The 14,029-nt window shown below is 48.3% G+C and overlaps 1 protein-coding gene across 1 annotated transcript in view; it reads left to right on the top strand.

Moving 5' to 3' along the window:
- Positions 1-12,087, top strand: part of LOC109884983 (ankyrin repeat and sterile alpha motif domain-containing protein 1B) — a 332,614-nt gene extending 320,527 nt beyond the window's left edge. Inside the window, 4 exon segments of the mRNA XM_031798152.1 lie at positions 277-413; positions 2,416-2,553; positions 3,068-3,235; positions 9,501-12,087. Coding sequence (XP_031654012.1) covers positions 277-413; positions 2,416-2,553; positions 3,068-3,235; positions 9,501-9,614 — 557 coding nt within the window. The 3' untranslated portion in view covers positions 9,615-12,087.
- Positions 12,088-14,029: the final 1,942 nt, after the last annotated feature.

Raw genomic sequence — 14,029 nt, 5'->3', positions numbered from 1 at the left:
TGCCTTTCCCGAAATCCCTGTTTGAGGATTCATGGAATCAGGAGGGAATAAGTCGTAAATCCAGAATCATCCAACCCAGGATTGCTGGGGAAAAAATTTGGGAATTTATTGAAAGTTTTGCAACCATAGTTCCCACTCTCTCTAAAATGGTATTATATTGTGAAGAGATTGTTATTGCAGGGTTTTATCGTTCTGCTGTGAAGGGAGACGGTGAGACCGTCTTGTTAGCCTTGTGTTGGTGGCCATCAGTCTAATTGACATCAAGTGTTAACTCAGACTCCTCTTTTCCCCCTCTTTCTCTCTCCGTCTCTCTCTCCACTCTACAGAAGTCTACAGAACAGATGAAGAAAGTCCCGACCATTGTTCTGTCCGTCTCCTACAAGGGAGTCAAGTTCATTGATGCTACAAACAAGGTGAGAGGCTTTCTTTCCTCCTGAACCATTACTGAGAGTAAGAACTGAACAGCACTGAGTGGAAGCACCATTACTGATGGGGGAAAACTGAACAGCACTGAGTGGAAGCACCATTACTGAGAGTAAGAACTGAACAGCACCGGGTGGAAGCACCATTACTGAGAGTAAGAACTGAACAGCACTGAGTGGAAGCACCATTACTGAGAGTAAGAACTGAACAGCACCGGGTGGAAGCACCATTACTGAGAGTAAGAACTGAACAGCACCGGGTGGAAGCACCATTACTGAGAGTAAGAACTGAACAGCACCGGGTGGAAGCACCATTACTGAGAGTAAGAACTGAACAGCACTGGGTGGAAGCACCATTACTGATGGGGGGAAATCTGAACAGCACTGGGTTTAAGCACCATTACTGAGAGTAAGAACTGAACAGCACTGGGTGGAAGCACCATTACTGATGGGGGGAAAACTGAACAGCACTGGGTGGAAGCACCATTACTGATGGGGGGAAAACTGAACAGCACTGAGTGGAAGCACCATTACTGAGAGTAAGAACTGAACAGCACTGGGTGGAAGCACCATTACTGATGGGGGGAACTGAACAGCATTGGGTTTAAGCACCATTACTGAGAGTAAAGAACTGAACAGCACTGGGTGGAAGCACCATTACTGATGGGGGGAAAACTGAACAGCACTGGGTGGAAGAACCATTACTGATGGGGGGAAAACTGAACAGCACTGGGTGGAAGAACCATTACTGAGAGTAAGAACTGAACAGCACTGGGTGGAAGCACCATTGCTGATGGGGGGGGGAAACTGAACAGCACTGAGTGGAAGCACCATTACTGAGAGTAAGAACTGAACAGCACTGGGTTTAAGCACCATTACTGATGGGGGGGAACTGAACAGCACTGAGTGGAAGCACCATTACTGAGAGTAAGAACTGAACAGCACTGGGTGGAAGCACCATTACTGATGGGGGGGGGAAACTGAACAGCACTGAGTGGAAGCACCATTACTGAGAATAAGAACTGAACAGCACTGGGTGGAAGCACCATTACTGATGGGGGGGAAAACTGAACAGCACTGAGTGGAAGCACCATTACTGAGAGTAAGAACTGAACAGCACTGGGTGGAAGCACCATTACTGATGGGGGGGAAAACTGAACAGCACTGAGTGGAAGCACCATTACTGAGAGTAAGAACTGAACAGCACTGGGTGGAAGCACCATTACTGATGGGGGGGAAACTGAACAGCACTGGGTGGAAGCACCATTACTGATGGGGGGGAAAACTGAACAGCACTGAGTGGAAGCACCATTACTGAGAGTAAGAACTGAACAGCACTGGGTGGAAGCACCATTACTGAGAGTAAGAACTGAACAGCACTGGGTGGAAGCACCATTACTGAGAGTAAGAACTGAACAGCACTGGGTGGAAGCACCATTACTGAGAGTAAGAACTGAACAGCACCGGGTGGAATCACCAATACTGAGAGTAAGAACTGAACAGCACCGGGTGGAAGCACCATTACTGAGAGTAAGAACTGAACAGCATCGGGTGGAAGCACCAATACTGAGAGTAAGAACTGAACAGCACTGGGTGGAAGCACCATTACTGAGAGTAAGAACTGAACAGCACTGGGTGGAAGCAAAAAATAACATTGTCGGTTTCACAAGATCAACAGTCTGAACTTCCATCACATAAACTTTCTCTAAAGATCTCCAACCCTCTCTCTCTCTCTTGCTCTCGCTGTCTTTCTCTCTCACTCTCCTTCCCTCCCTCTCTCTCTCTGTCTCACACTCCTTCCCTCCCTCTCTCTCTCTCTGTCTTTCTCTCTGTCTCTCTCTCCTTCCCTCCCTCCCTCCCTCCCTCTCTCTCTCTGTCTTTCTCTCTCTCTCGGTCTTTCTCTCTCCCTGTCTCTCTCTGTATCTCTCCCACACTCTCTCCTTCCCTCTCTCTCTCTCTCCATTTCTCTTTCTCTGTCTGTCTCTCTCTCTAGAACATCATAGCTGAGCATGAGATCCGTAACATCTCATGTGCGGCCCAGGATCCTGAGGATCTGTCCACGTTTGCCTACATCACCAAAGACCTCAAGTCCAGCCACCACTACTGCCATGTCTTCACTGCCTTCGACGTGGTGAGTCACACACACTGTCTGTGAGGAGGTCGACGTGGTGAGTCACACACACTGTCTGTGAGGAGGTCGACGTGGTGAGTCACACACACTGTCTGTGAGGAGGTCGACGTGGTGAGTCACACACACTGTCTGTGAGGAGGTCGGCGTGGTGAGTCACACACACTGTCTGTGAGGAGGTCGACGTGGTGAGTCACACACACTGTCTGTGAGGAGGTCGACGTGGTGAGTCACACACACTGTCTGTGAGGAGGTCGACATGGTGAGTCACACACACTGTCTGTGAGGAGGTCGATGTGGTGAGTCTCACACACACACAGCACCCTCTGTCTGTGAGGGGGACAAATAGCTTTATTAATTAGTTACTTCCAGGTTTGAGAACTACTGTTATGATGAAATGGCAGGTTTGCGTGTGCGTAAGTGCGTGCGCATACATGCGTAACATTACATGCGTATATGTGTGTTTATGACATTTCGTGTGTGTGGGTGCATGCGTGTGTGTGTGTGTTTTTAACAGAACCTGGCGTATGAGATCATCCTGACCCTGGGCCAGGCCTTTGAAGTAGCCTACCAGCTGGCCCTACAGGCCAGGAAGAGTGGCCATGGCTCCTCCACGCTGCCAGAGAGCTTTGACATCAAGCCCAACAAGCCTGTCCCCAAGCCCCGCGTCAACATCCGCAAGTCTGTGAGTAATGACACTAGTTTATACCCTCCGTTTAACCTTTACCCTCTACTACAACCTCCCCCACGACCTCTCACCTTTCGTCAACACCTCTGTGCGAACCATACCGTACTGTCTAGACCAACTGTAAGCTCCTATACCACGCTGTTCCACGACCTCTCACCTTTCACCTGTCAACATAAGTCTTTATAAGTCCCACATAATACTGCAGCCAACCCTCCCCATCACACAACTACTTCCCTTTCCTATGACCCTCTCACCTTTCACCTCTCATCAACATCCACTAGCCTATAGTGTCTCCCATGACCTCTCACCTGTCCTCTGTTTCCAGTACAGGTACATTAGAGTGAACATCTCTAAGCTCCTTCAATGCCTTTGTTAGCTTTGTTATCAGTGTTAGCATGTTATTGTGAGTGTGTTGGTGTTTTTAGCGTTAACTCACTCCTTTTTCAAAGTGGTCTGTTGTGGTTATCGATGGTTGTAGTGTGTGTGTGTGTCTTGGCCACACTGAGCTTGTAGTGTAGGTCAGAGGTGTAGGTCGGAGGTGTGGGTCAGAGGTGCGGGTCGGAGGTGCGGGTCGGAGGTGCGGGTCGGAGGTGCGGGTCGGAGGTGCGGGTCGGAGGTGCGGGTCGGAGGTGCGGGTCGGAGGTGTGGGTCAGAGGTGTGGGTCGAAGGTGCGGGTCAGAGGTGCGGGTCGGAGGTGCAGGTCAGAGGTGCAGGTCAGAGGTGTAGGTCAGAGGTGTGGGTCGGAGGTGTGGGTCGGAGGTGCGGGTCGGAGGTGCGGGTCGGAGGTGCGGGTCAGAGGTGCGGGTCAGAGGTGCGGGTCAGAGGTGCGGGTCAGAGGTGCGGGTCAGAGGTGCGGGTCAGAGGTGCGGGTCAGAGGTGCGGGGTCAGAGGTGCGGGTCAGAGGTGCAGGTCGGAGGTGTAGGTCGGAGGTGTGGGTCGGAGGTGCGGGTCGGAGGTGCGGGTCGGAGGTGCGGGTCAGAGGTGCAGGTCAGAGGTGTAGGTCAGAGGTGTGGGTCAGAGGTGCGGGTCGGAGGTGCAGTAGAGGCGCAGTAGAGGCGCAGTAGAGGCGCAGTAGAGGCGTAGTAGAGGCGCAGTAGAGGCGCAGTAGAGGCGCAGTAGAGGCGCAGTAGAGGCGCAGTAGAGGCGCAGTAGAGGCGTAGTAGAGGCGCAGTAGAGGCGCAGTAGAGGCGTAGTAGAGGTGTAGTAGAGATGTAGTAGAGGTGTAGTAGAGGGTAAATGAAAGTAAACACATTTTACCCACCTTTCAATAATGCATTGAAAGAAAAGGAAGCGTTACTTTTTTCACTGTGATCAGAGTTTACCCACCTATTTTCTGACCACTACATCACTGGTGTAGATGGATGTTTGATCTGTAAAAGACCCACTTTATCTTTCTCTCCCTGCAGTCTCTGACAGCGATGGGTGATTGATGAGGGCTGTTTACATAGAGCTCTGTGGAGCCCAGCCCTGCTCACAGTGTGTGTGTGTGTGTGTGTGTGTGTGTGTGTGTGTGTGTGTGTGTGTGTGTGTGTGTGTGTGTGTGTGTGTGTGTGTGCATCTCTCAGCGTTGGCTCTGTCCATGGCTCTCTCCCAGTCCCACGCAGGTAGACGTTGCCAGAGCCATCTACCCCAGCCACAGTGCCTGTCTGTCCCCACAGCCTCCCCTTGGATTCCAGTTCCTGGAGCTTTAAAATAGACCTAGACGGACAGTTAGATGTACCATAGACATGCACTGTACACCACTGGAGCTTAAAAGCATTATTCTGTATAGTGTTCCCATGTGGATTTACTGGGCTATATGAGTATGGTCCCATCCCAAATGTGGCACCCTATTTCCTATATATTGCATGGGCCCTGGTCAAATGTAGTGCACTATAAAGGACTATAAAGGAATAGGTTGCCATCTCTCTCTCCTCTCAGCCCCTTCTCTCTCTCTCTCTCCTCTCAGCCCCTTACCCCTTCCAGAAAGTGAGTCAGGGTAAGGATAAAAGTGAGTCAGGGGACAGATAAAAGTGAGTCAGGGGAAAGGTAAAAGTGAGTCAGGGGACAGGTAAAAGTGAGTCAGGGGACAGGTAAAGTGAGTCAGGGGATAGGTAAAGTGAGTCAGGGGACAGGTAAAGTGAGTCAGGGGACAGGTAAAGTGAGTCAGGGGACAGGTAAAATGAGTCAGGGGACAGGTAAAATGAGTCAGGGGACAGGTAAAATGAGTCAGGGGACAGGTAAAATGAGTGAGTCATGGGACAGGTAGAATGAGTCAGGGGACAGGTAAAATGAGTCAGGGGACAAGTAAAATGAGTCAGGGGACAGGTAAAGTGAGTCAGGGGACAGGTAAAATGGGTCAGGGGACAGGTAAAATGAGTCAGGGGACAGGTAAAATGAGTCAGGGGACAGCTTTGTCTCTCTCTCTCTGTGCTGTTGGAGGTCATATAATATATGTGGTCATAGTAGTGCTGCTATCTAAAATTGTAATTGTCTTATCTAGTGGGTTGGAGATGTGAAGTTTTCTTTCCCTCTCTCATCTGTGTGTGTGTTCTGTGTGTGTGTGTGTGTGTGTGTGTGTGTGTGTTTGTTCATGTCACAGAGATGGACGATGGCATGACTCCGCTGCTGTTACATTAACCATTAACCGCCTGCCCTGAAAGTGTGTCTGTGTGCACGTTTGTGTGCTTTTGAGCATATGCCTGCATGTGTGTGTGCGCGTGTTTGTGTTGTGTGTGTGTGGGAATGTAGTTAATGGCTTGTGTAGTGCTGCGGATGGAACTACAGTGAAGCATGCTGCAGGATTCAGTTAATATTCCCACCAGCAGCTGTTCACAGTCATTATTTTGCAGCACTTATATGTCTGTGTAAACCTGTGGATTACTGTTCCTCCTCTCTCCTTTCCTCCTCCTCCTTCTCTCCTCTTCTCCTCCTTCTCTCCTCTTCTCCTCCTACTCTCCTGCTCTTCTTCTCCTCCTTCTCTCCTCTTCTCCTCCTACTCTCCTCTCCTTCTCTCCTCTCATCCTCCTCTTCTCCTTCTCTCCTCTTCTCCTTCTCTCCTCTTCTTCTTCTCACCTCCTCCTCCTCCTCCTCCTCCTCCTCCTCCTCCTCTTCTTCTTCTCTCCTCCTCTTTGTCTTCTCTCCTCCTTCTCTCCTCTCCTGGTAGGACAGATACGGCATAGTTTTTAATCTTCCTCTGTCTTGTCCTCCTTTCTCTACATCATCCTTGTGTGTGTATGTGTTCTTCTGCCTGTATGAAATCTTCCTTTGGTGTGTCCCTGGTGTTACCATCGTTGCAGCTGTGTTGTTATGGCGTTGCAGTGGTGTTACTATGACGTTACTGAACTGTTACCATACGGTTTCAGTGTCGTTGCCGTGCTGTTGCCGAGCAGGCCCCCTTTGACCTCTCTGTGACCTCTGTGTTCCTCCCCCTATAGGTCATCATGTACCCCTCTAGCCGTTGGTCGCTGGGTCACATATACACCCCCCACCGGCCTCCTCTCCACCCTCCTCTTCCTCCTCCTCCACCACTCCTCCTCCGTCACCCTCACAAAGTTCCCTTTCAGGTCTTCCTCCCTTCTCCTTTCTTTCTTACTCTTGACTGTCTGCTCTCTCTGTTGTTTTCGTCTCCATACACTTTGATCACTCTATAGATCTTTTGTTTGTCTCTGTGGTTGGTCCTGCCTCTGTCAACTCCACTCAGATTGTGTGCGTTCATACATTCTTCCAGTTTCAGCATTGCAGTGTTCACAGGTAGGGACCCACTCCCCAAATCATCTTTTAGTCTATCACGGACCAATGTGGTGGAAGGAAAGCACCCTCGGCAACCAGAATGAGCATTTTGATTGGTTGTTGAAAAGTAAACTTTTGACGGGGAAAGAGCATAGCCTGGTCTTGAACAAGTCATTTTCAGCCATGGGAAGATGTTGTGGGGTTTAGAGTACGGAGATTATTTGTAATATTATATACTGTTTTCTTTTCTTACATTGTGATACGTACGTTGATATGAGGCCAACAATATATCTTCAGACCTAAAGCAAGTGCCTCCATATTTAAGTGTTGGTGTGGAAGTCTGTGATCGTGACTCTTCACTATAACTCTCTCTCTCTCTCCTGTTCTCTCAGCCCCAGACCCCTCACTCACTCTCCTGTTCTCTCAGCCCCAGACCCCAGACCGCTCTCTCTCTCTCCTGTTCTCTCAGCCCCAGACCCCTCTCACTCTCTCTCTCTCCTGTTCTCTCAGCCCCAGACCCCTCTCTCACTCTCTCTCTCTCCTGTTCTCTCAGCCCCAGACCCCTCTCTCACTCTCTCTCTCTCCTATTCTCTCAGCCCAAGACCCCCCCTCTCTCTAAATCTCTCTCTCCTGCTCGCTCAGCCCCAGACCTTTCTCTCTTTCTCCTCTCCAGCCCCAGACCCTTCTCTCTCTCTCTCTCTCCTCTCAGCCCCAGCCCCTTCTCTCTCTCTCTCTCTTTTCTTCTCTCTCTCTCTCCCCGCTCTCTCTCTCTCCCCGCTCTCTCTCTCTCGCGCTCTCTCTCTCCTCTCAGCCCCAGACCCTTCTCTCTCTCTCTCTCTCCCTCTCAGCCCCTGACCCTTCTCTCTCTCTCCGCTTCTCTCTCTCTCTCTCCTCTCAGCCCCAGACCCTTTCTCTCTCTCGCTTTCTCTTTCTTTCTCTCTCTCTCCTCTCAGCCCCTTCTCTCTCTCTCTCTCTCTCTCTCTCACCCCAGACCCTTCTCTCTCTCTCTCTCCTCTCAGCCCCTTCTCTCTCTCTCTCCTCTCAGCCCCTCTCTCTCTCTCTCTCCTCGTCAGCCCCTCTCTCTCTCTCTTCTCCTCTCTCGTCCTCTCAGCCCCTTCTCCTCTCTCTCTTCTCCTCTCAGCCTCCTTCTTCTTCTCTCTCTCTCCTCTCCTCTCAGCCCCTTCTTCGTCTCTCTCTCTCTCCTCTCAGCCCCTTCTCTCTCTCTCTCTCTCCTCTCAACCCCAGACCCTCTCTCTCTCTCTCTCCTCTAGCCCTTCCTCTCTTCTCTCTCTCCTCTCCAGCCCCTTCTCTCTCTCTCTCCTCCTCTCAGCCCCTTCCTCTCTCTCTCTCCTCTCAGCCCCTTCTCTCTCTCTCTCCTCCCTCCCAGCCCTTCTCTCTCTCTTCCTCTCCTCTCTCAGCCCTTCCCTCTCTCTCTCTCCTCTCAGCCCCTTCTCTCTCTCGTCCTCTCGCTCTCGCCCAGCCCATTCTCTCTCTCTCTCTCCTCTCAGCCCCTCTATCTCTCTCTCCTCTCAGCCCTTCTCTCTCTCTCTCTCCTCTCAGCCCCTTTCTCTTCTCTCCTCTCAGCCCTCTTCTCTCTCTCTCTCTCCTCTCAGCCCCTTCTCTCTCTCTCTCTCCTCTCAGCCCCTCTCTCTCTCTCTCCTCTCAGCCCCTTCTCCTCTCTCCTCCTCTCAGCCCCTTCCTCTCTCCTCTCCTCTCAGCCCCTTCTCTCTCTCTCTCCTCCTCTCAGCCCCTTCTCTCTCTCTCTCTCCTCTCTAGCCCCTTCTCTCTCTCTCTCTCCTCTCAGCCCGCTTCCCTCTCTCTCTCTCCTCTCAGCCCCCTTCTCTCTCTCTCTCTCCTCTCAGCCCCTTCTCTCTCTCTCTCTCCTCTCAGCCCCTTCTCTCTCTCTCTCTCCTCTCAGCCCCTTCTCTCTCTCTCTCTCCTCTCAGCCCCTTCTCTCTCGTCTCTCCTCTCAGCCCCTTCTCTCTCCTCTTCTCTCCTCTCAGCCCCTTCTCTCTCTCTCTCTCCTCTCAGCCCCTTCTCTCTCTCTCTCTTCCTCCTCAGCCCCCTTCCTCTCTCTCTCTCTCTCCTCTCAGCCCCTTCTCTCTCTCTTCTCTCAGCCCCTTCTCTTCTCTCTCCTTCTCCTCTCAGCCCCTTCTCTCTCTCTCTCTCCTCTCAGCCCCTTCTCTCTCTCTCTCTCCTCTCAGCCCCTTCTCTCTCTCTCTCTCCTCTCAGCCCCTTCTCTCTCTCTCTCTCCTCTCAGCCCCTTCTCTCTCTCTCTCTCTCCTCTCAGCCCCTTCTCTCTCTCTCTCTCCTCTCAGCCCCTTCTCTCTCTCTCTCTCCTCTCAGCCCCTTCTCTCTCTCTCTCTCCTCTCAGCCCCTTCTCTCTCTCTCTCTCCTCTCAGCCCCTTCTCTCTCTCTCTCTCCTCTCAGCCCCTTCTCTCTCTCTCTCTCTGACATGTATTATTATCCCATTTTTCCTCTGACAACGTTTAACCAACCCTCTCTCTCTCCATCCTCTCTCTCTCTCTCTCACTCCTTCTCCCTCTCTCAGATGGAGCAGCCGTCGATGGAGCAGAAGGGTCATGCCAACGTGCCGTGGATAGTGGAACCAGGGCAGGAGGCCAAGAGAGGAGCGAACACCAAGTATGAGACCACTATTTTCTAATAGCGTATACCACCCGCCTGTCCACTCCTGTGTGTGTGCCTTGCAGAGAGCTGGCCCTCTAGAGGCCCCCCAACGGAGCTGCACGGCACGAGCAACCCTCTTATGCGGCGACGTGTGTGACCTCACTGGCCGAAAAAACCGCTCTGCCGCAACCTCTGCATGATGCCGTTTGGCGCTGCGCTGTGTCTCTCTCTCACACACTCCTCTCTCTTGCTCTCTCCCCCTCCCTTTCCTTGTCCTGTTGACGCCTTAGCCTGCCTGCAGGGGCGGAGCATGAACTTTTACCCTTGGGGTGATGGTGCACCTCTCTGTCTAGACCTGTAGGGGGCAACAGTCAGTTCTATTTTTCCATTTTCCATGGTCAGCCCTCCCCTCCTATGTGTCAGGCAGGCAGTCAGTTGGTTGGTCAGTCAGTCAGTCAATCACTCTTATTCTTTTTCCTGACTGGGGGGGTGGAACCATTTGGTTATATCTCATGTTTTTCCTCTTCCTACTGCTGTTCCTCCGCTCCTCGCTTTTCTTTTTTGTCTCTCTCTTTTTTCACTCCTTCGACAAGCTGAATGAGAATATCTAGACCATTATGCTGCTAAGAACCCCACCCCTAACAGTCTTTTTGTCTTTGTTGGTTTTTAGAGCAAAGCCAATTCTCCAGCACTAGGTTTGCGTGTTGATGTTTTGGGGGATTTTGTTGCCCAGTACTGGCAACCCAGAGGAAAGTGGAGGGACATTTGTTTATCAGTTCCATCTAGTTGGAGAGGATAATGGACTGCTGAGAGATGATGTAGCAAATGTTACTTTAAAAATAAAAAGTTGCTAGTTCAAGAGACTCCTGTTTTTATCATATATCAGTCTTTGATTTTTACAGCAGATTATTTTTTTTAGACATATTTAGAGACATTTTTGAGTGGCAAAGCGTTGTTTGTTTATTTGAGACTAATTGACCTTTGACACAGGACGGAATAGTTTTTAAACCACACGCTATACCTGTGTCCAGATTTAATTTGTTTAAAATAGGTTATTATTCGATTCATCATTTTCTTTCTATACTTGTTTTGTTGGGAAATGCTGAAAAGGTTTAGCTTGTGGCTTGTGAGGCGCATGGAGTCCATTTTGGAATGACTGGTAACGAGGGAGGGGCGGGGCCGGTGGATAGGAGGCGGTGTTTGGGGACTCTCTGGATAAGTGGTGTGATCTCATTCGCAGGGCAATGCCGGACGCCCATGTCTATTACTGTGGAATGCAAAGAATGTAGCCAGCCTTAAACATGGACCCTCTCACACACAATGCAAAAAGGACTACAAATGTGGACCCTTCTGTCTCTGTGTCAAAGGACTACAAACATGGACACTCTCTAACGAACTTGGTGTTTAAGGTTGATTACAAAACGAGGACATCCACAAACCACAAACATTGGACCCATGGACTATCTGTTCACACACACACACAGTTAAGGGACTGCTTAGTAACAGATGTCAGTCAGATATGTGAATGTAGACTTTCATTGAAGCAGCCACAACTCTAGCCCCTGTTCTGCATTCAATTGGACCTTGACCTTTGAACTCTATACCACGGTCACCAGAGGTCTGGACTGTAACGGACAACTGTGTGTATTTGAATGGGGATGAGGTAAAGGACTTCTGGTTGGCTCTTTTCCTCTTGTTTAAGTTTTGTTTGACGGTCAATAATATGAATAGAATTGGCTGTGCCGGACCACCATGCAACAGGTGAACCCTGTGCCAAGTGGCATCACAAAGGATGGCTCCGCCTACCTGAGCAAAACACCATCCATCCCAATTAAAGAAATATTCATATTAATGCCGGACGTTTTAAATGTTTCATATGAGATTATCTTATGATTATTCTTGTGCAATTCTTGTCTTAATGTTACATTATTTTTATATGATATGCTGAAATGAAAAAATCCGGGCTTGAGAAAGATTGCCATCCTTTAAAAAATAGCATAATAGTTCTATACTGAGAGTGAATGTTTCAGATGTCTCCTCTCCTTATAATGAATAATAATAGCTATTATTATTATTGGTGTGTCTGGTCAACACACCAATCTGTTTCTCATGGGGCTAGACTCATAACTCCAAGCAGATGTCATATTTTACCACAGTATTTCTGTATTCTGTGGATGAATACATAGTCCTCTCTAAATGTACATAGATATTTTGCTCATTGTTCATACATGTAATGTAGTAAAACATTTACAAAAATAAAGGAATCAAATATTTGCCGCACATCGCACTGGAGACAAGGTACCAAAATGAAAAGGTCAGAGTTGAAAATCAAATCTATGGTTCTAGAGATTGTATTGGGGAGTGCTGGGACAGGGTGAGGACATCACTGCTGACTAACTCATGTACGTATGCTTGGGCTTCCAGCACACAGATTTTGTACGTTTTGGTCATTATTTATATCCTTGTAAATCACATGGAATAAACACAACTTGTACAACCATTAATCACCATTGGTCTCCGGGTCTATACTTTACTGGGTTGTAATGTACTGGTTGAGATTATTGTCCTTTTTAATTTGTCCCATGTTTTATCTGACTCCTTCAATTTTCCAACTTGTACTGATTTTGGTCTGTGAGTGAGTCTCAATTGTATTTCATTGATTCCTCATGTCGACTCTCACCTAAAAAAGGCATTGGAGGTCATCTGAGGTTCATCCCCTTGTACCTTCTCCCTAATTTATTTTTAGAAGGAGACAGGCAGAGAGGATGTGACGAATCAAGGAAAACAATTGAGATGCACCCATATAATTAGTCCCCCAAAAAATAGAATGGTGGGAACCTTCTTATGATGGATAAAGGTCAGCCATTTTGGTCAGGGAGTAGGTCAACCATAGTTTGCCAGTGCTGTAATAAGTAATTGTGTAAACAAAAAAATAGATTGTAAAATGTATCTATACTGTATTTTTGGTTAGCTAGCCATCCAGTTTTAGAGGAATGAATCCATAAACCTTTCAAATTCACTGCCAACATTCCAACCAAACGATGCAGTCAATCCACAGCCATACATACACTGGCTAGAATCAGTTATATGATGGGACTTAGACAAGTTGTATGGTCTGTGTACATATATTTTATAGGCTATTTATAGACAATTGTTCTAAACTGTATATATAATTAAATGACTATTTTAGTTTGACAATTTTATAACACTGATATATCACATGCCTCAGTTTGATTTTCATGGATAAGTAAAGTCAGGATTATGCCCCTGCCATTCATTCCTATTAGACTGGTTTGGATTTCTCCCTGACCCATATGGCTGCCATTTTCACCACATTCTGGAACTTTGAGGGTTTATGGCACAGCCCCTCTATCCATTTAATAGGCTCTTTATGGATGCACCCATGTGATGCACACCTCCTGATGGACTTGCTTTTAACCAATCACCATACACTTCTCTCCAGTCTACCACAGAAGGTGGAACTTCCTCTCACTCTCTTCCATAAAATGGCCTCACCTGCCTGTTTCTCCCTTTACCTGGATGTGTGTTTGAAATGGAAGTGCTGTGCTCCTCTTCATTTGTTTGACATTTTGTCTATCATGTGTTTCCTGTTTCCAGCCCTATTTGTCCTACTCCATGTTGTAGGCAATTTGATGTTCCTAGTTATGTGCTTACTGTTTCAGATGAACTACCCATCCTTTACAATTTATCCTATTTCATCTAATAGAATATCATCAGCCCAATCGCCTGCGTTTTAATGGACATCCACCACAAGATTCCAGTCCGAGCAGCACCCCCACAGTCCACCAGTTCCAATGCCAGTCAAAATCAAGAAATTTCATTGAAATTAACAATAAGCTGGTTTGACATAGTGTACTATTTAACTGAGAGCCGTCTTGGGAAAAACACATGACTGCAACAAACATTCTTGAGTGTGAGCCCACCCCAATAGTTATGATTATTTTGGTTGTTGTAGACAGAAAGGTGAAGTGGCAACACTTTACTTGACACACAGTGTCATAACCGGTTATAATATGATCATAACACTCATGACATATTTCGATCTGTTCTGACATATATTGCGTTATTTTATGGCTGGTTATGACACCTGCATACGTGTCAAATGCCACAAAACCTACCACACGAGGCAAAACATTCCATTACACCATGGCCTACTTGGCATGTCTTTTTTTAATTGACCATATTAAATGATCATTGTAATTGCGCACACATTGACTGTCAGACATGCACCTACCCCAATGCTCTGCTGATGACTGGGATGAATGCAGGAGCAGGACAAGACACCCTCTTTTTGACAGATGACTGATATAAGGGCAGGTATGTGATAGGCCTATCTGGCTGATGTGATTATGATGCTTCTTGACAGTATCAAAGTATATTTTCTTAGTCCAGGTAAAGTGACACAGGATGGTCATAATGCTTCATGACAGT

Source organism: Oncorhynchus kisutch, linkage group LG19, assembly GCF_002021735.2.
Source record: "Oncorhynchus kisutch isolate 150728-3 linkage group LG19, Okis_V2, whole genome shotgun sequence".
Lineage (NCBI taxonomy): Eukaryota > Metazoa > Chordata > Actinopteri > Salmoniformes > Salmonidae > Oncorhynchus > Oncorhynchus kisutch.
This window is presented reverse-complemented; position numbering and strand designations above follow the sequence as displayed.